This window comes from Eucalyptus grandis, chromosome 7, assembly GCF_016545825.1.
Source record: "Eucalyptus grandis isolate ANBG69807.140 chromosome 7, ASM1654582v1, whole genome shotgun sequence".
Taxonomy (NCBI): Eukaryota; Viridiplantae; Streptophyta; class Magnoliopsida; order Myrtales; family Myrtaceae; genus Eucalyptus; species Eucalyptus grandis.
This window is the reverse complement of record NC_052618.1, coordinates 10,586,767-10,605,474: the sequence shown is the minus strand read 5'-3', so window position 1 is coordinate 10,605,474 and position 18,708 is coordinate 10,586,767. Positions and strand designations below refer to the sequence as shown.

The window sequence follows — 18,708 nt, the reverse complement described above, 5'->3', positions numbered from 1 at the left end:
TATAAATATCTCTAAAATATCGTGTCCACAATACTTATTCTAATTCATATGGACATTCTAACTTATCCCAACTTATCTCAACTTTATAATATAATTTTCTCCACCTCTCTCTTTCCGCTACCGAACGTTGAGGACAAGCAAAGGCGAAAGCAAAAGTAGGGGGTGAGAGATAGTGGGCATCAAAAGGTGGACAAAATTAAAAGCAGGGTGAATGTTTGTTTGTTTTTTCTTTCTTTTTCTTTATTATGATTATTTAAAATTCCACCCTCGGCACCAAGAAATCGAAATTCAAACTGTCGCCCTATAGGAGAAAGGCATTTCAAAGGTAAAAATTATTCAATAGCAGTAGTGATGAGCAAGGGAATGGCGATGACTGTTGACCAATGCGGAACCCCCGCGTGGACAAATGAGAGGTAAAGATCTTGATGGATGATGGAAAACGATAATGATCTTCCCTCTTGGGTGGAATACATCACGGTGGAGTACACACGCATGTACGTTTGGTTTACAACTGTGGATACGTGATGTCTGTTTTTGATTGGACAATTAGTTTGTGGCCCATAATTTGATTCTTAGTTAGTGATATTGGGTCATTTTTATTTTAATGATATTGTTGACGAATGTCCTAAAGACACTAATTGGTACTCCTGAGAATTGGAAATTAGTTTGTGGCCCATAAATTTCATTCATGATTAGTGATATTGAGTAATTTCATTCAAGACACTAATTGGTATTCCTAAGAATTGGAAAATTGTATTCGAATAGAAATTTTCATATTCATAAAATAGAACTAACGATCCTTAGTATGTGTGTAAATGACACTTTCAACATTTTTGGTCACCCTAAAAGAGTTTTAATTACTCAAAAATATCTTGAATTTTTCAATACTAAATTACACTTTAGATATCAACATTGCTGAAAAAAATGATTGGGTCTCGTACATATCCCGGTGGGGGACTCCCGCATGTACGTTTGGTTTACAACTGTGGGTATATGATGTCTGTTTTTGATTGGACAATTAGTTTGTGGCCCATAATTTCATTCATAATTAGTGATATTCATAATTAGTGATATTGGGCAGTTTTTATTTGAAGGATTTCATTAATGAGTGTCCTAAAAACATTAAATGAGATTCTTAATAAAAATGTTCATATTTATAAAGTAGAAGTAACCACTGTCGGCCGGCGTCTAAGGGGCATTCTTAACATTTTCACTACCCTAAAAAAAAATTAATTACTTAGAACCGTCTTGAATTTTCCATAAGAAATCACATTTTCAATGTTAACATTGTCATTAAAAAAAATGATTATTATGGAGAGTTTTTATTTTTGAGATGGTTTCTCTTGGTCAAACACCTTTAATCTCAAGATGTTGAGACATCGATTTTTTATTTGTTATTTTCAGGATCAAATCCAACCATCTAAATCGAGCTATTAAATTCGGAATCATGCTTAAGCTAAGTTCGAATGACCCATTCAATATGATTTGGCTAAAGAACAACCATAAAGTCTAAGTTTGAACCCATTAGTCTCTGACTTTTCCTTAATAAATCAAGTTTGATTTTTCACTAATTACATAAAAAGTAATATTATCTATTTAAAAAGTCAATATAGATATGTCATCAGTTACAGGCCAAACTTTAGTGCATTCAATAATTTCTTAAATTTTCATTCAATGTTACTAAGATTTCATTTATTTTGCAAAAAATAAAGGATTTGAAAACGTTATCTTAAAAACGACCGTTTTATTGTTTAAAATAATTAGCCAATGAAAAATATTTTCATTATAAATAACAATTTATTTCTAAAAATTTTCACGAGTAATAAATTTTTGTTTTGTTTATTTATTTTATTTAAGCAATACATTTGATCGTTTTTCAAAAATCGTCAAGCAAGTACGACCAGGAACAAAAATCGACTTGACAATCAGCCAAAAAGGGTCGCCTGTTTCCTTTGCCTGATCTGATCAGACCGTGGAGATCAATTCATCACGATCGTACGGTGCTGAAACGCCCACAAGTTCAAATCCATTCCGTTAGGCATGGTATGCTATGATTGCCCTAGATTCAATTTCAAACAGATTGACTTCCTTTCTGGCGCCATTCGCGGTCGTGGCCCTCGGCCAAGACGTTGAATTGACCCGGATTCCAAATTAATCTAATCATGCTAGCGTCAATCAAGCATGCCCTAGTTTTAAAATCTTATTTTATTTCATTACATTATGTTTACTGGTTTATTAAAATCTGATGCCCTTTGTTCTTAATATTTTCTTTTTCTTTATTAATATCATAACTATAAAGTTTAAAGAAAGTTTTGCGTCCTAACTTCAACGAATAGTGTTTTTGTCCAATCCAAAGGGATTTTACAAGTCTTTCAATTTGAGGCCCTTGAAATCAGGATGTGAGGTGCTACGTTGTAATAGAAGTATGACGCGAATATATTTAATCTGGATATGTCATGCTCACGTCATGTTCAATATAATTGCATTGGCACGAACATAACATTTTCGATAAAATGGATTACATGACGCAACATGACGTGATTAACATGATTGTCAAACCTGTCATTATAGGGGTCGACTTAACGCGATAGGTCGACCTATTTACAATTACGTGTTCATATGTGTTTAAATTACAATACACCTTTCATACCGTTAATACGCTTAATATGCTCAAACATGCTTTTAGACAATTTAAGTAATCTCACCTTACGTCAGTAGATTAAGATACGCTATTGACTTTTTATTTGCAAGTGTTATGTCAATAAATTATTGAGGATAAAATAATCTCTAAACATGAAGTATCAAATGAGGTAAAGCATATTTAATATTCTATCCATTTATACCTGATAAATTAAGCGCTTTGATTTGTGTTTGAACTGGTTAAGTGGTTGACCACCATATAAGGCATGGTATTTGCCAATCATAAACAGGCTGTCCTATTCAAGATAAGAATCCGTTTATGCCAACTCCAAACCCGTTTAATTGCTCACTATCTACTCGCTAATATCAAATTGTTCCATTTTTTTTTTAATAATTCATGTCTACGACTCTACTAACTTTTTCAAGGCATGCACATTACATTTCACTCTTCAGAAAACCCCAAAAAAAGAAGAAGAAAAAAAAACCCTAATTATACTTTCGGACACCGATCGAAGTGGGCCGCAACCGTATGGCCCATTTCTAAGCCCACTTTTGGGCCCAATTATGTTGTCGGCTGTATGCGCCCAAAAATTGATTTTGGACACAGCTGATTTATGCAAGCAATAGGATGTTTGTCAGGGAAAGATGGGGTTAAGCGGCAGCCTAAACGTCTCTTTTTCCATCGTTTGCTTCCTGGAAGTTTCATTGAGATTAGGGATCAACTCCATACTACCTTTTCTACTCGTCCTCACTACTTTTTGCGTCGAAAGCACGACCCCTCAATTGCTTTTTCGAAACGTTTATTATAAGATTCTCACTCCATGCGCGGAATGGTTGGACTTAGAGATGCCAATAGATCATTAGATCATTACTTAGCATGATGCGTGACCCACTTGTATCGTTGCTTTAATATAATTTTTTCCAAACTTATGTTTTAGGTGATTTGAGTCATTGAACCTGTATAGTTTTTCCGATTAAGTTCATCCGTCTCCATTTCCAACAAACTGAAGTCGACGACTCACGGGTCGATTAATGCCTAGCCGAAATGTCTATCACTAAGTGAAACATTGCCACTACGGAATGATGAGTCATTTACTCGGACTTATTTTCAGGCCATTGTAGCTACAATCTAATTGCACAAAATGATTTTTTGGGATTGGACCGACCCTATTCCACATCGAGTTTTTCTACCGCTACTAATGCATCGATTTTAATCAACTGGAACCGAACGGCGACCAACATGATCGATAGAAATGTGTAAATTCAAGTATTTAAACAGGATAAGTAGTTGATGATCACATTGAAGAAACTAGGCAACTTCAGGGACTGCATGTCTTCTTCTTCCTAGAGGTTAAAAAAACATAAGAGGAGTGCATGGACACGGTGGCGGTACCGTGACTTCTCTGCAAAATGGATGCGTGATCTCTCGTTCTCGATGCGAAGGTTGGAGTGCTGTCGCTGCGCTATCGAGCTCTTGTTCCGTTTCCATCGAATTCAAGAGACGATAAAACATGGGTCGCGAATCGCTGATCTACAGCTTCGTGGCTCGAGGCACTGCGGTGTTAGCAGAGTACGCTGAGTTCGGCGGGAAGTTCGCCGGCATCGCCTTGCAGTGCCTGCAGAAGCTCCCTCCCAGCACCGACCACTTCACTTACACCTGCGATGGCCACACATTCAGCTACCTCGTCGACAGCGGCTTCAGTTTGATCTCTCTCTCTCACTCTCTTCCGTAGCTGGTTGTCTCTCTTGTAGCTGCAATAGCTCCGAGCTACGTGTGAAGGCTACTTGTGGTCGCGTTTTTTTTATAGTTTTCCTTGGACAAACTTGACTTGGCCATCTCAATTCCGCAGCATACTGCGTTGTGGCAGTTGAGTCCATCGGTCGTCAGATTCCGATGGCCTTTCTCGAGAGAATCAAGGATGAGTTTACTAACAGATATGGCGGAGGAAAAGCCGCGACCGCAGTGGCGCATAGCTTGGACAGAGAATTTGGGTAAACATCGCCATCTCTTCGTAAGTCCATGAACGTGACTTCTTTGTGCTACATCACAGGATATGCTGATCGGAGCTTTGACATAGGCCTAAACTGAAGGAGCAAATGCAGTACTGCATGGATCATCCCGAAGAGATCAGCAAACTCGCCAAAGTGACAGCTCAGGTATCAGAAGTGAAAGGAGTCGTGATGGAGTATATAGAAAAGGCGAGTCAGCATACCTCGTGCTATACGTTACCACTAAGTTAGAACCACGAGAAATTGGCATGTAATGTCGGACTTATGTCACTCTCTCATGTAGGTTCTGGATAGAGGCAAGGAAGTTGAGCTCCTGCTCGACAAGACAGAGAATCTTCAATCTCAGGTAAGCAATCTATGATGTGTGATTTCCATCCTGGAGCAATGTCAGCTTATCTTATTAAACGAACTAATTATTGTATGTAAGAAGTAGGATCTAGTGTTCAGAAACTGAATGGCCGCTGCATCATGAGTGGTGGTTGAGATGCAACAATTAGATCACAAACACATGTATATTACAGCTGTAGTCTTCTTCCGGTCTCCTGAACTGGTCGAGCTACTAGTACAGCCTACTTATTCGGGTCATCGGACAACTGTTGAACCAGAAGTATATAAGTTTTGCCTATACGTGAACTGCAATTCTTCCCTGTTCAAGTCTTGAATGCTCAATTAAGCAGATTACGTAACAAAACCGGGACAGGCTGAATTTGTGTCTTCTTCTCGCACTCATGCAAGTGTTTCATTTCCTCACATCACTTCAGCCTAGATGCTTTATCGAGTGCAATTGTCTTCTCATCTAGTTTAGCTTCTAAATAGTTCAAGAACTGATGGACATGAACAAAGTTGGGTATTCCCAGTTCAATATCCTCTGTTCCTATTCCTTTTCTCATTCCTTTTGCCGTATCATAAAGCTTTAGGATTGTACTTTCTAACACCCATCATTTCCTGAAATTCAGTGAATTTCTTGCTGCTGATCTACTTTTGATTCTATGTTGCTAGCTTTTGCATCAAATAAGAGCTCACTAAGAAGTTTCCCACTATTATAGGAAGTGTCATTTGAACCTTTTAAAGGTTTAACTGTTACAGCTTTCCAATAGTCTGCTTTCATCTTCCCAGTCTTCTCATACAAAATGTATGGAAGGAGCAAAAATTGGTGATTAACTTGGCGATAGAACAAAGACTACCATCTTTCTCTATGATTGAATTAAGAATCTCGGCATCTAATTGATGTGCATTTTCTACTTTTAGGCGCAAGATTTCCGGCAGCAGGCGACCTGACTCAAAAGGAAGATGTGGTTGCAGAACATGAAAATAAAGCCAATAGTTCTCGGCATTGTCGTCGCTTTAATTCTGATTATAGTCTTGTCCATCATTTGTGGTGGTTTTAGGTGTGGTGGTAAATAATGGAGTGACTGTAGATCTTATATTCTTTAAAACCTCCAGAAGTTTTTTCTTTCTATACACACGAGTCCTCATTTTTCCTGTAGTATAATGGAATAAATTGCTTGTATAGCTCTGTATGCTTGACAGAGTTCTCTCATCCAGTTGCACAATATTGTGACATCAATAGTACTGATTTGAATTAAACCTGACATACTAAACCGTTCTATTTAAGACAATGAAAAAATCCATTCAAAGCCTCAAATTTTGTACAGGATGCGATAAATCATGGATTTTTCAATAGGTGCATTCAAGCCGTAAACCTTTTAGAATGGCGTATTAAAACTTTAGAGAGAAAACTTTCATGGCAAAACTGGAGCTTACTGTGGCACAGTGGTCCGAGAGTTTAATAAATTAATTAGGACATTTCCAATGATTCTTAATATTTGTAAAGTTTGCGCGTATATCTCTTTTTGGTTATGCATATATTGATTAATATATGTTAACTTAAATAGTCATACAATAAAACTTATAAATAGGCTTATGTATTTTTTAATAGTATTTCATTTTATCATTCATCCTCTTGCAAATTTTCCTAGAGAAAGTTGTTAATTTTTTTTCATTGTGTCATCTTTCAAATCTCAAATGCTTTGTAGAAGAATTTAGCATTAGGAACAAGAGTAAAAATGTCTCATCAACATATGTTTGACCAAATAGGACGTTACAAGGATTTATTAGCCAATTACCTAAAGAAAGGTACCTTTTTTTGTCAAAAGGGATGTGAAAATAAGACCGCCCTTCATGTAAAAATGGGTTAAGATCTTTTTCTTTTTAAGTCATTAGATTCAATCAATATAAATTTGGCAATTATAATAACGAGTATCCAAAAGGCCTATAGATCCGGATGATCTTTGGGTCAATAGGTGTCGTGCAAGCGGGCCGGCCACCGTTGGAGCTAGCAAGGACCGCCGGAGTCGCCGTCCGCCCAGCTCACCGTCTCGTGCACCGACGTGGCTCCGCCTGCCCCCGCCTCCCTCATCGTCGTCCTTGCTTGTCTTCGCCTCTGGGAGGCCGTTCGGCTAGTTTAGGCCGCAGCTCAGCCGCCTCCGGCCACCGTGCGCCCTCGCCTTAGCCCGCCGGAGCTTCGTCTTGCCTCCGCCGCCCTTGGCCGCCTCAACCGGCGCCGGATCTGCTCCCTCTCAGCCCCGATCAGCAACCCAGAAAATGGGTATGGCAGCCCATGTTTGGCCCGTTTTGGCCGCCTTCCCGAGCCCGGATGCTCGGCCCGCTTTGAGGAAAGTTGTTCTCCTCGGCGTCCCCGTTGTTTTGGTCCGCTCGGCTCGCTAATCCGGTGAGTTTAGCTCACTAAACCTCGCTTAGAGGGTTAATTATGCTTAGGAAGGTTTAGTTTATGTTAAGTATTATTAGGTTGTTAGTTTAGGTTAATTAAGAGTAGATTTGATTAAGGTGGTGGTTTAATTTAAAGTGTGCTTAATTAAGGGTAAGTAGGTTTATTTAAAATAAGCCTTGATTTGACATAAATGAATTTACTTTTGATTTATTTAAATGTCTCGAAATTATTAAATAATTTAATACTATATTTTATTCGAAATTAATAAAATATTATTATTTAATTATTTTCGGAATAAATTTAATTATTTATTAAATTCGAAAATTTTGTCAAGACCCTAAATTCTCGAATTTCGTACCGGTCGTTCTTTGTGTAGTCAGATTTTGAAATTGATGATTGGATATTATAAATCGAGTGTGGATTGTGAAAGATAGGGATATTATTATTTAATTAATTTTCGAAATAAATTTAATTATTAAATAAATTCCGAAAATTAAGTTGGGGCCTTAAATTCTCAGAATTTTGTGCTGATCGCTGCTATGTATTTAGATTATGAATTTGATGATTAGATATTACAAATTGAGTGATGATTTGTGCAATTAATTATTGAATCGTTGTGTGTTGGTTGAAAGACTCGGGTCGCAGTAGTGGCTAGGCCGACTGGACCTTTGTTCTTCTAGAAATGCCGTCAAGGGAGAGTGACGTGGCTCGGGTCGTAGTAGTGGCTAGGCCGACTGGATCCTTTGTTCTTCTAGAAATGCCGTCAAGGGAGAGTGACGTGGCTCGGGTCGTAGTAGTGGCTAGGCCGACTGGATCCTTTATTCTTCTAGAAATGCCGTCAAGGGAGAGTGACGTGGCTCGGGTTGCGGTAGTGGCTAGGCCGACCGGACCTTTGTTCTTCTAGAAATGCCGTCAAGGGAGAGTGACGTGGCTCGGGTCGTAGTAGTGGCTAGGCCGACTGGACCCATGCTCCTTCGGGAATGCCGTCGACATAGTGACGAAGCCGTGCTCCAAGGGGGGGGGGGAGACGATGCTCCTTCGGGAATGCCGTCGACGTACTGACGAAGCCGCGCTCCATGGGGGGAGGCGATGCCTGGTTATATGCCAGTAGATAGCTGAACTGCGAGTAGGCTATGCCCTTGTGTGGCAGTGAATATCAATTAGAATGCATGTTGAGTGTTGTTAATGTGTCGGATTATGGGACGGAATTTTGTGGCATGAAATGGGACGTGTCATAACGATTTAGTCTTATAATCAGGACCCCCGCGGTTGTTGGTTATATGAACGTGAATGCGTTCCGGTTGTTTAAGTTCTTATTACTGCATATGATTGAATGATATGAACTATGCTAACCTGCAGAAAGGAACCGAGGCAAGGTAAGTCCTCTATGTTGTGTGGCTAGGCCACCCTTGGGCGTATTTTCTTTCTAATAGGGGTTTAGGGGGTTGAACTTGCTGAGACGTTGTCTCAGTAGTTATTGAATAACCATTTCAGGTCTCTGGTGGACGGAGCGGCCAAATAGCTTTGGTTGGCCTTGAAGAGTTGCAGAGGTGAAGTCATAAGATTGGAGAACGTATCCAACTTGTAGGTCGTAGGACAATTCATTTTTAAGAGCCGGTCTTTTGTAGACTTTTGGCCGTAGACCTCGTTTGTAACTCGTTGAATTATGGAAGTGTTATGTTGTGGTTTTGCTTCCTGCTTTTCTATCCCGTATTTTATTGTCGGGATTTGTTTCGCTTCCGCATGCGTAATAAAATAAATGGGTCGGCGACATATCCTGGGATGTCGCATTTTTGATCGACTGTAGTGGGATGTGCGCGCGCTCGGGGTTCGGGGTGTGACACACATGGCCAAACATCTTCCATTTAATTTAACTTGTATGATTCGGTACATGGTGAAACACTGCTCGTCAACATTTTTCTATAAATACCCTTAAAATAAGAATTTGTAGTAGGAGAACTATCACTAGAAATCATGAAAGGCACTCCACCTGTCATTCAAGTTCGAAGGGAGTGCCCGAATCTTTTCTCATGCACTCTCTTCTTCATCTCGTTCATATTAATCATGCATATAATCCTTATAAAAAGGAATTGTGACAAGCTTATCCTCACTATTTTAATGTTTCAATGACCCAAAAAGATTAAAGAGCTTTTGATTTGGTACCTCTTGCCCACCCTTTCTCTTCCGATGTGATGCAATGCATGTTGCTTTTTTTTTTTTTTTGGTGACTGTGGGATTAAAGGACTATAATTTATTTGGTTCAAGATTTTTCTAAATTAAGTAGTTTGATTATGATTTGATTGAAATGTAGGTAAACTCAAATTAAATGGATGAAATCTCACATGAAGTAGATCGTTACAAAAAGTTATGAACAATCACTTGATAAAAACATTCTACAAGAATAGAAATTTTTCATATGACTTACCCACATGGAAAAAAATTAACGTACAAATATGGGTGGTTTCGTTAATTTATTGGTTTCCTTTGATTTACTTGACAAAAAAAATCAATTCAAACTATTCTAGTTAGCTGTTAATTAGTTAGTAAGAGGCACGACTTAATTTGAATTGAAAATTGAATTAATAATATTATTTGAAGTTTAAGCTAAATTACCCTTTTCTTTGGTGTCAATCTTTCGGGTAACGAGAAATCCTATTCTGTTTGTCCACTAATTGGTCCTATACCCATTTTAATCCATTTTATTAAAATTAAATGTAATCACTAGCACATCTTTAAAAAAAAAAAAAAATTCCTTGTCTTGTCAATGAAAATCATGAAAAACACTTCAATTTATTTCTCTCTCATGTATGAACTAATAAACCTCACGTATTGATTCAATTGCGAATTTTTGCCGACACCTCTATGCATATACCGACTTATGAATACCTCTAATTTAGTATGTTTATAAATACTTATTCTAATTCACATAGACATTCTTACTTATCCCAACTTAACTTTATAATATAATTTTCTCCACCTCTCTCTTTCTGCTACCGTTGAGGACAAGCAAAGGCGAAAGCAAAAGTGAGAGAGAGAGAGATATTGGGCACTCAAAAGGTGGACTGGAATGGGCGACGCTAGTGCAAGGATCCACCTCCCACGGTGCCGCACTTAAGTTGCGCAATTGCGTCTGCGGTGACTCGAACCTCTCCCCAACAGGGATGGGGAAACGCCTGAACCAACGTGTTCATAGTAGGGTGGGTGAATGTTTGTTGTTTGTCTTTTTTTTTTGGTTTTCTAATTAAATATTATTATTATTTAAAATTCCACCACCACCACCATCACCAACAAGAAATCGAAATTCAGACTGTCGCCCTATAGAACGAGGGCACTTCAAGGGGAAAAATTATTCAATCGCAGTAGTGATGAGCAAGGGAATGGCGTTGACGGTTGACCAATGCGGAGCCCCCACGTGGACAAATGAGGGCACAAGATCTCTTGATGGATGATGGAAAACGATGATGATTTTCTCTCTTGGGTGTCATGCACATCACGGCGGAGGACACAAGGATGATCGTTTGGTTTGCAACTGTGAATACATGATCTCTGTTCTTGATTGGTCAATTAGTTTATGGCCCATAATTTCATTCGTAATTAGTGATATTGTGTAGCTTTTATTTTAATGATCTTTTTAATGAGTGTCTTGAAAACACTAATTAGTACTCCGAAGAATTGGAAAGTTATATTCGAATAGAAATTTTCATATTCGTAAAGTAAAATTAACGATCCCCTAATAGGTGTGCAAAGGACACTTTCAACATTTTCATTACCATAAAAGAGTTTTAATTACTCATAAATGTCTTGAATTTTTTCATAATAAATTACAATTTTAATATCGACACTACTAAAAAAAATGATGATGATTTTCTTTCTTGGGTGTCGTGCATGTCCCGGTGGAGGACATAACCCGCATGTACATTTGGTTTACAACTATGGATACATGATGTTTGTTTTTGATTGGTCAATTAGTTTGTGGCCCACATAATTAGTGATATCGGGAAGTTTTTATTTTAAACATCTTGTTAACGAAAATAAGATTCCTAATAAAAATTTTCATATTTATAAAGTAGAATTAACCATTGTTGGTATGTGTCTAAGGGATACTCTTAGAGTGCGTTTCGTAACCATTTTGTTCTCGGGAACAATTTCTGATAAAAAAATTATTCTTTTTTATTTTATTCTCAAGAACAATTTTTAAATATTATAAGCTATTTGGTAGATGTTCAAAATTTTTATTCCTGGAATAGAATTGTGTTTGGTATTGTTTTGAAAATTTCTAATCCAAATTATTTTATTTTAATTATTTAATAGTTTTATTACTTTTTCTTTCTTTCTCCTCTTCTTCTTCAAGGTTTTCCAGTCGCCGACCTTCGGATGATCGGCAACCGGCTAGACGAGGGCCGATGACCTCGTTGGAGAGTTGCTGGCCTCGGCAAGGTCGCGTCGGCAGCCTAGGTGAGGCTCGGCCGAGCTCGCCTAACCGAAGGTGGGGCTCGACCTCATCAAGCCACCATGAGGTCAACCTCGCCTGGCTAAGGGTGAAGTAGACCTTGCGGCGGCCTGACGAGGTCGAGCCGCATTCGTGGTTGGGTGAGCTTGGCTGAGCCAGATCTGGGTGAGGTTGAGCCTTGGCCAAGCGAACCTTGCCGATGGCCGGGCGAGCCTTACTCGGCTAGGCGAGGCTCACCGGGTGGCTCGGGGAGGCTCGTCGAGCCTTGCCCCGGCCTAGTGAACCTTCGTCAAGCTTGCCGGACCTTTGACCAATCGATTCTTTGGCGTCCGGCGGTGGTGGGCGGAAGTGGTGCTTGCTGGTCGGTGGCGGCAGCGACGACGACAACGGTTGAAGAAGAAGAGAGGGAAGAAGAAGAAAGAAAAGAAAATAGAAAAAATAGATTGGCTTGATTTTTGAATTGTTCCCGGGAGCATAGAATTAACTTTGTTTCATTTCTTGATTTTGTTTCAAATCTATTTCGGGAACAAAAAATAGAAATTTGTTCCCGAAAACAAAAAATTTTACCAAATGTATTTTTTTACAAATTTACTTCCGAAAACAAGAAAATAGAAATTTCATTGTTTGGCCGGTTGCCAAACACGTCCTTAGTGTTTTCATTACCCTAAGGAAATTTAATTATTTGGAATAGTCTTGAATAATTCATAATAAATCATACTTTAAATGTTAACATTGTCATAAAAAAAGCGATTATTAGAGAGACTTTTATTTTTAAGATGGTTTCTCTAGGTCAAAACACCTTTAATATTAAGATGTTAAGACATTGATATTTATTTGTTATTTTTAGGATCGGATCCAACTGTCGAAATTGATCTATTGAATTCAAAATCGTGCTTAAGCCGAGTCGAAATGGACCATTCAATATGATTTGGTTAGAGAACAATCATAACATCCAAATTTCAATCCAGTAGTCAAAAGTCAAGTTTGATTTTTCACTAATTAAATATAAAAGTAATATTATCGTATTAGTTAGCAACTTTTACATATTTGAAAAGTTAGTGCAGACACGTCATCAGTCACTGGCCAAACTTTAGTGCATCCAATAATTTCTTGGATTTTCATCAAATGTTATTAAAACTTTGTTTATCTCGCGGAAAATAAATTATTTGTAAAATATATTCCTAAAAATCATCGATTGTAATATCCAAAATAATTTGCTAATTGAAATTTTTTTCATTATAAACAACAATTTATATCTAAATATTTTCGTGAATGAATTTTTTTTTTTTTTTGCTCAGTAATTTTTTTGAGTGATAGGATTGATTATTTTTTGAATTTTTTTATCAATTTTTTTTTCACTTTTCACAAAATAAATGGAGTTTAGATCGTCAAGCAAATACGACCAAGAACGAAAATGGTCAAGCAAATAACTTGACAACCAGCCAAAAAGGATTCACCTGTTTTCTTTGCCTGATCTGATCAGACCGTGGAGATCAATTCATCGCGATTAAGCTTCCAATCGAAGTGGGCCGAAACTGATATGGCCCATTTCCAAGCCCACTTACGTTGTCGGCTATATGTGCCCAAAAACTGATTTTGGACACAACTGATTTATGCCAGTGATAGGACGCTTGCCTAGGAAAGTTGGGGTTAAGTGGCAGCCAAAGCGTCTCATTCCATCGTTTGCTTCCCGGAAGTTTCATTGGCATTAGGGATCAACTCCATGCTACCTTTTCTACTCTTCCACACTATCATTCACATCGAAAGTGTGACACGCTGGATTGCTTTTTTCGAAACGTTCATTCTAAGATTTTCACACCATGCACGAAACGTTTGGAATTAGAGATGCAAACATATCATTACTTAGCATGATGCGCGGCCCAACTGTATCATTGCTCCAATGTAGTTTTTTTTTCAAACTTATGTTTTATGTGATTGAGTCATTGAATCCGAATAGTTTTTCCAATTAAATACATCCGTCTCCATTTCCAACAAATTGAAGCTGACGACTCGCGTGTCGATTGATGCCTAGCCAAATCTATATCACTCAATGAAACATTGCCATCATGGAAGGATGAGTGATTTACTTGGACTTATTTTTGGGCCATTGTAACTACAATTTGATCACGCAAACTGATTTTTTGAGATTGGATCGACCCTACTTCACATCGGGTTTTTCTACCGCTGCCAGCTGCATCGATTTTAATAGACCGAAACCACACGGTGACCGACATGATTGAGAGAAATGTATCAATTCAAGTACTTAAACAGGATAAGTAGTTGATGATCCCATTGAAGAGACTACGCAGCTTCGGGGACTGCATGTCTTCTTCTTCCAAGAGGGCAAAAAAAAACATAAGAGGAGTGCATGGATACAGTGGCGGTATGGTACCGTGACTTTCTCTGCAAAATGGATGCGTGATCTCTCGTTCTCTTTGCGGAGGTTGAAGTGTTGTCGCTGCGCTATCGAGCTCTCATTCCGTTCCCGTCGAATTCGAAAGACGACAAAACATGGGCCAATCGCTGATCTACAGCTTTGTGGCTCGAGGCACCGCGGTGTTAGCAGAGTACGCTGAGTTCGGTGGGAAGTTCGCCGGCATCGCCTTGCAGTGCCTCCAGAAGCTCCCTCTCAGCACCGACCACTTCACTTACACCTGCGATGGCCACACATTCAGCTACCTCATCGACAGCGGCTTCAGTATGATCTCTCTCTCTCTCTCTCTCGTAGCTGGTTGTCTCTCTTGTAGCTGCAATAGCTCCGAGCTACGTGTGAAGGCTACTTGTGGTCGCGTTTTTTACAGTTTTCCTTGGACGAACTTGACTTGGCCATCTCAATTCCGCAGCATACTGCGTCGTGGCAGTTGATTCCATTGGTCGTCAGATTCCGATGGCCTTTCTCGAGAGAATCAAGGACGAGTTTACTATCAGATATGGCGGAGGAAAAGCTGCGACTGCAGTGGCACATAGCTTGGACAGAGAATTCGGGTAAACATCGCCATCTCCTCGTAAGTCCATGAATGTGACTTCTTTGTGCTACATCACAGGATATGCTGATCGGAGCTTTGACATAGGCCTAAACTGAAGGAGCAAATGCGGTACTGCGCGGATCATCCCGAAGAGATCAGCAAACTTGCCAAAGTGAAAGCTCAGGCATCAGAAGTGAAAGGAGTTATGATGGAGTATGTAGAAAAGGTGAGTCGGCATACCTGGTGCTATACTCTACCACTAAGTTAGAACCATGAGAAATTGGCGTGTATTGTCGGACTTATGTTGCTTTGTCATGTAGGTTCTGGATCGAGGTGAGAAAGTTGAGCTTTTGCTCGACAAGACCGAGAATCTTCGATCTCAGGTAAGCAGTCTACTGTGTGTGATTCTCATCCTGGAGCGATGCCGGCTTATCTTATTAAACGAGCTAATTATTGTATGTAAGAAGCAGGATCTGGTGTTCAGAAACTGAATGAGTCATGACAATTAGAGCCTTCTTCCAGTCTCCTGAACTGGTCGAGCTACTAGTACGGCCTACTTTTCTGGGTCATCCGACAATTTTAAATCGGAAGTATAGAAGTTTGCCTATAAGTGAACAGTAATTCTTCCCTGTTCAAGTCTTGAATGCTCAATTGAGCAGATTATGTATCAAAATCCGGACAGCCTGAAATCGCATCATCTTCTCGCTCTAGTGCAAATGTTTCATTTCCTCATATCACTTCAGCCTAGATGCTTTATCAAGTGCAGTTGTCGTGTCATCTAGTTTAGTGTCTTTAGGGCCATTAAATAGTTCAGAGAGAAGCTGATGGACATGAACAATGTTGGGTATTCCCAGTTCAGTATCCTCTGCTCGTATTCCTTTTGCCGTATTGTTGAAATATTGTCCTAATTCACTTGACAATAAGTCATAAATGACAGCTTAAGCTTTTAGATTGGATTTTCTAACACCCATCATTTTCTGAAATTCAATAAATTTCTTGCTGCTGATCTACTTTTGATGCTATGTTGCTAGCTTTTGCATCAAATAAGAGCTCACTAAGAACTTTCCCACTATTATAAGAAGTGTTATTTGAACTTTTTAAAGGTTTAACTGCTACTGCGTTCCAATAGTTTGCTTTCATCTTCCCAGTCTTCTCATATAAAATGTACGGAAGGAGCGGAAATCGGTGATTAATTTGGAGATAGAACAAAGACTACCGTCTTTCGGTATTATTGAATTAAGGATCTTGGCATCCGATTGATGTGCATTTTCTACTTTTAGGCGCAAGATTTCCGGCAGCAGGCAACCCGAATCAGAAGGAGGATGTGGCTGCAAAACATGAAAATAAAGCCGATAGTTCTCGGCATTGTTGTCGGTTTGATTGTGATCATAGTCCTGTCCATCATTTGTGGTGCCTTCAGGTGTGGTGGCAAATAATGGAGTGATTGTAGATTTGATATTCTTTAAAACCTCTATAAGTTTTTTCTTTCTATACACACAAGTCCTCATTTTTCTTGGAGTATAATGGAATAAATTGCTTGTATAGCTCTGTATACTTGGAAGAGTTCTCTGATCCAGCTGCACAACATTGTGACATCAATAGTACTGATTCGAAGTAAACCTGACATACTAAACCCTTATGTTTAAGACAATGGAAGAATCCATCGAAAGTCTCAAATTTTGTACAAGATGCGATAAATCATGTATTTTTCAATAGGTGCAATCAAGCCGCAAACCTTTTAAAATGGTGTATTAAAACTTTAGAGAGAACTTTCATGTCAAAACTGGAGCTTACCGTGGCATGGTGGTCCTAGAATTTAAAAAATTAATAAGGACATTTCCAATGATTCTGAATATTTGTAAAGATTGCGCGTATATCTCTTTTTGGTTATGCATATATTGATTAATATGTTAACTTAAATAGTCATACAATAAAACTTATAAATAGGCTTATGTATTTTTTTAACAGTATTTCATCTGCAAATTTTCCCAGAGAAAGTTGTTAATTTTTTGTTGTTGTGTCATCTTTCAAATCTCAAAAGCTTTGTAGAAGAATTTAGCATTAGGAACAAGAGTAAAAATGTCTCATCAATAGATGTTTGACCAAATCGGACGTTATAAGGATTTATTAGCCAATAACCTCAAGAAAGGTACGTTTTTGCCAAAAGGGATGTGAAAATAAGACCGCCCTTCATGCAAAGATGTGTTAAGATCTTTTTTTTTTAAGTCATTAGATTCAATCAATTTAATTTGGCAATTATAATAACGAGTATCCAAATAGGCCTATAGAACCGGATGATCCTTTGGTCAATAGGTGTCCTAGTTCAAAGGACTGTGCGGCATGTTGCGTACCATCCCAGACCACAACTAGTATACTAGCCGACTCAAGCATGCAACCTCCGATACTAAGGTTGTATGCATAGTTCGTACAATCTTTTGTAAGAAGGAAATAATGAAAACGGCTCATAAGAAAATGTTCTACTCAGTTGTATTAATCAATGACATAAGCCACGCACATCAAGTGATTAACGAGAAAGGGCTTTACATACATTATCTATTCTTGCTCGAGTCGATATTTCGGGTCCGTGGACAAATCCGGAACAAGACACTCACAAGAGGCTTATATGACAATAGGCGTGTTCTGTCTTATTTTCCTATCTTATTGGCCTTCATTCTTTAATGTAATTTTCAGTGATAATAACCAACTTAGTTTTTTACCACTTCGTGAGCAATTGTCATTTGTTAATAAATTGGGCAGTTACTTCCAATTTATGGGACACGGCTGACAACGCCTTGGTGAAAAATACAATTTGGTAATTTATTGGGTAATCACTTTCTAGAATGAATACAAAAGTAAAGTATATTAGCATGTGTTAGTTTTTTTTTTTTTTTTTTTTTGTAAATGATTTCAATTAGAATAAATATGGTGGAAAGCGGTTTTAACTTTTAACTACTTTTTTGGTAGTCGATACTTTATTAATATTTTCCTGACATATCTTTATCAATGAATGGTGGGAGTTCAATCCATTGGTGGAGTATAGCTTGAACAGGTCATTTGGATAAACGTCGCCTTCTCTTCATAAAATCATGAATACGACTAATATGCTGAGCTGAGCTTTGATGGTCGGAAGAGATCTGCTGGACTTGTTAAACGGAAAAAAAATTAGTTTGAGAAATTTTTTTTATAACTGTACCAGTTTGTAGTTTTTCATTTTAAAAAAATAGTTTTCTAAGATAGGATAGGGTTTAAGTCAAATTAATCCCTAGGATAAATTAGAAAATCATCCTTTTTAGATAGATTAATTAGAACCTTTATAAATTCTGAATTTCAATATAAAAAAATCCAAAAATACTAGGTGCATGTTAACTAGTTTGCATAATAGGATTATTTAATCAGAATTTGTTCATTAGTGAAGAGGTGCATAATAATTAGTTTGCATAATAGACCCATTTAATTAGAATTTGCATATTAATAGGATTAAGTCATTTAGTTTAGAAATGCATTTTTTTATAAAAGAACTCAAATTTTTAAGAAAATCCAAAAAAAAAAAAAAAATGATTGCTTGCTTTGTGTGATGCAATTTATTTATTTGAATGTTTTAAATAATGGATGAGTATCCGTGTGGTCACCACATTTGCATGATAGTAATTTAGGTTAAAATAAATCAGCTGCTTGCAAAAAACATTTTGAAAAATTAAAAAGAAATGGTACCGAAAGGGCATTAGAGAAATATAGTGTAACCAAGTCCCCGTACCCTCAGTCTCTGGTTCGTAGGAGTAAAATAAATCTCCCTTTATTTTACTTAGGTGTCTAATCGACCTACCTTAAACCGATTAGTGGCGACTCCTAGATAATAACCTTTTGCATATTAAGAATTCAAACCTTAAGTCGCGAATTGGTATAGGTTTGGG

General features: G+C 38.0%; 2 protein-coding genes across 4 annotated transcripts; both read left to right on the top strand.

Annotated features, from left to right (window-relative positions):
- Positions 1-3,570: 3,570 nt before the first annotated feature.
- Positions 3,571-6,190, top strand: LOC104452720 (putative vesicle-associated membrane protein 726). Its single transcript, XM_039316526.1, has 5 exons — positions 3,571-4,341; positions 4,491-4,632; positions 4,719-4,839; positions 4,934-4,996; positions 5,899-6,190. Exons 1-5 carry the CDS (start codon positions 4,152-4,154, stop codon positions 5,926-5,928), a joined length of 546 nt encoding a protein of 181 aa, XP_039172460.1. The 5' UTR covers positions 3,571-4,151; the 3' UTR covers positions 5,929-6,190.
- A 7,559-nt stretch (positions 6,191-13,749) lies between these two features.
- LOC104452721 (vesicle-associated membrane protein 722) lies at positions 13,750-16,416 on the top strand. Of its 3 annotated transcripts, none has more exons than XM_039316524.1 (5): positions 13,750-14,529; positions 14,675-14,816; positions 14,903-15,023; positions 15,118-15,180; positions 15,946-16,005. In XM_039316524.1, the coding sequence occupies exons 1-5, from the start codon at positions 14,343-14,345 to the stop codon at positions 15,988-15,990; spliced, it is 558 nt and encodes a 185-aa protein (XP_039172458.1). In that variant the 5' UTR covers positions 13,750-14,342; the 3' UTR covers positions 15,991-16,005. The 3 variants fall into 3 exon arrangements, with proteins under 3 accessions (XP_039172458.1, XP_010065492.2, XP_039172459.1); XM_010067190.3 differs by lacking the exon at positions 15,946-16,005 and adding an exon at positions 16,078-16,416 and having other exon boundaries at positions 13,751-14,529; XM_039316525.1 differs by lacking the exon at positions 15,946-16,005 and adding an exon at positions 16,078-16,416 and having other exon boundaries at positions 14,389-14,529; positions 14,633-14,816.
- The last annotated feature ends 2,292 nt before the right edge of the window (positions 16,417-18,708 follow it).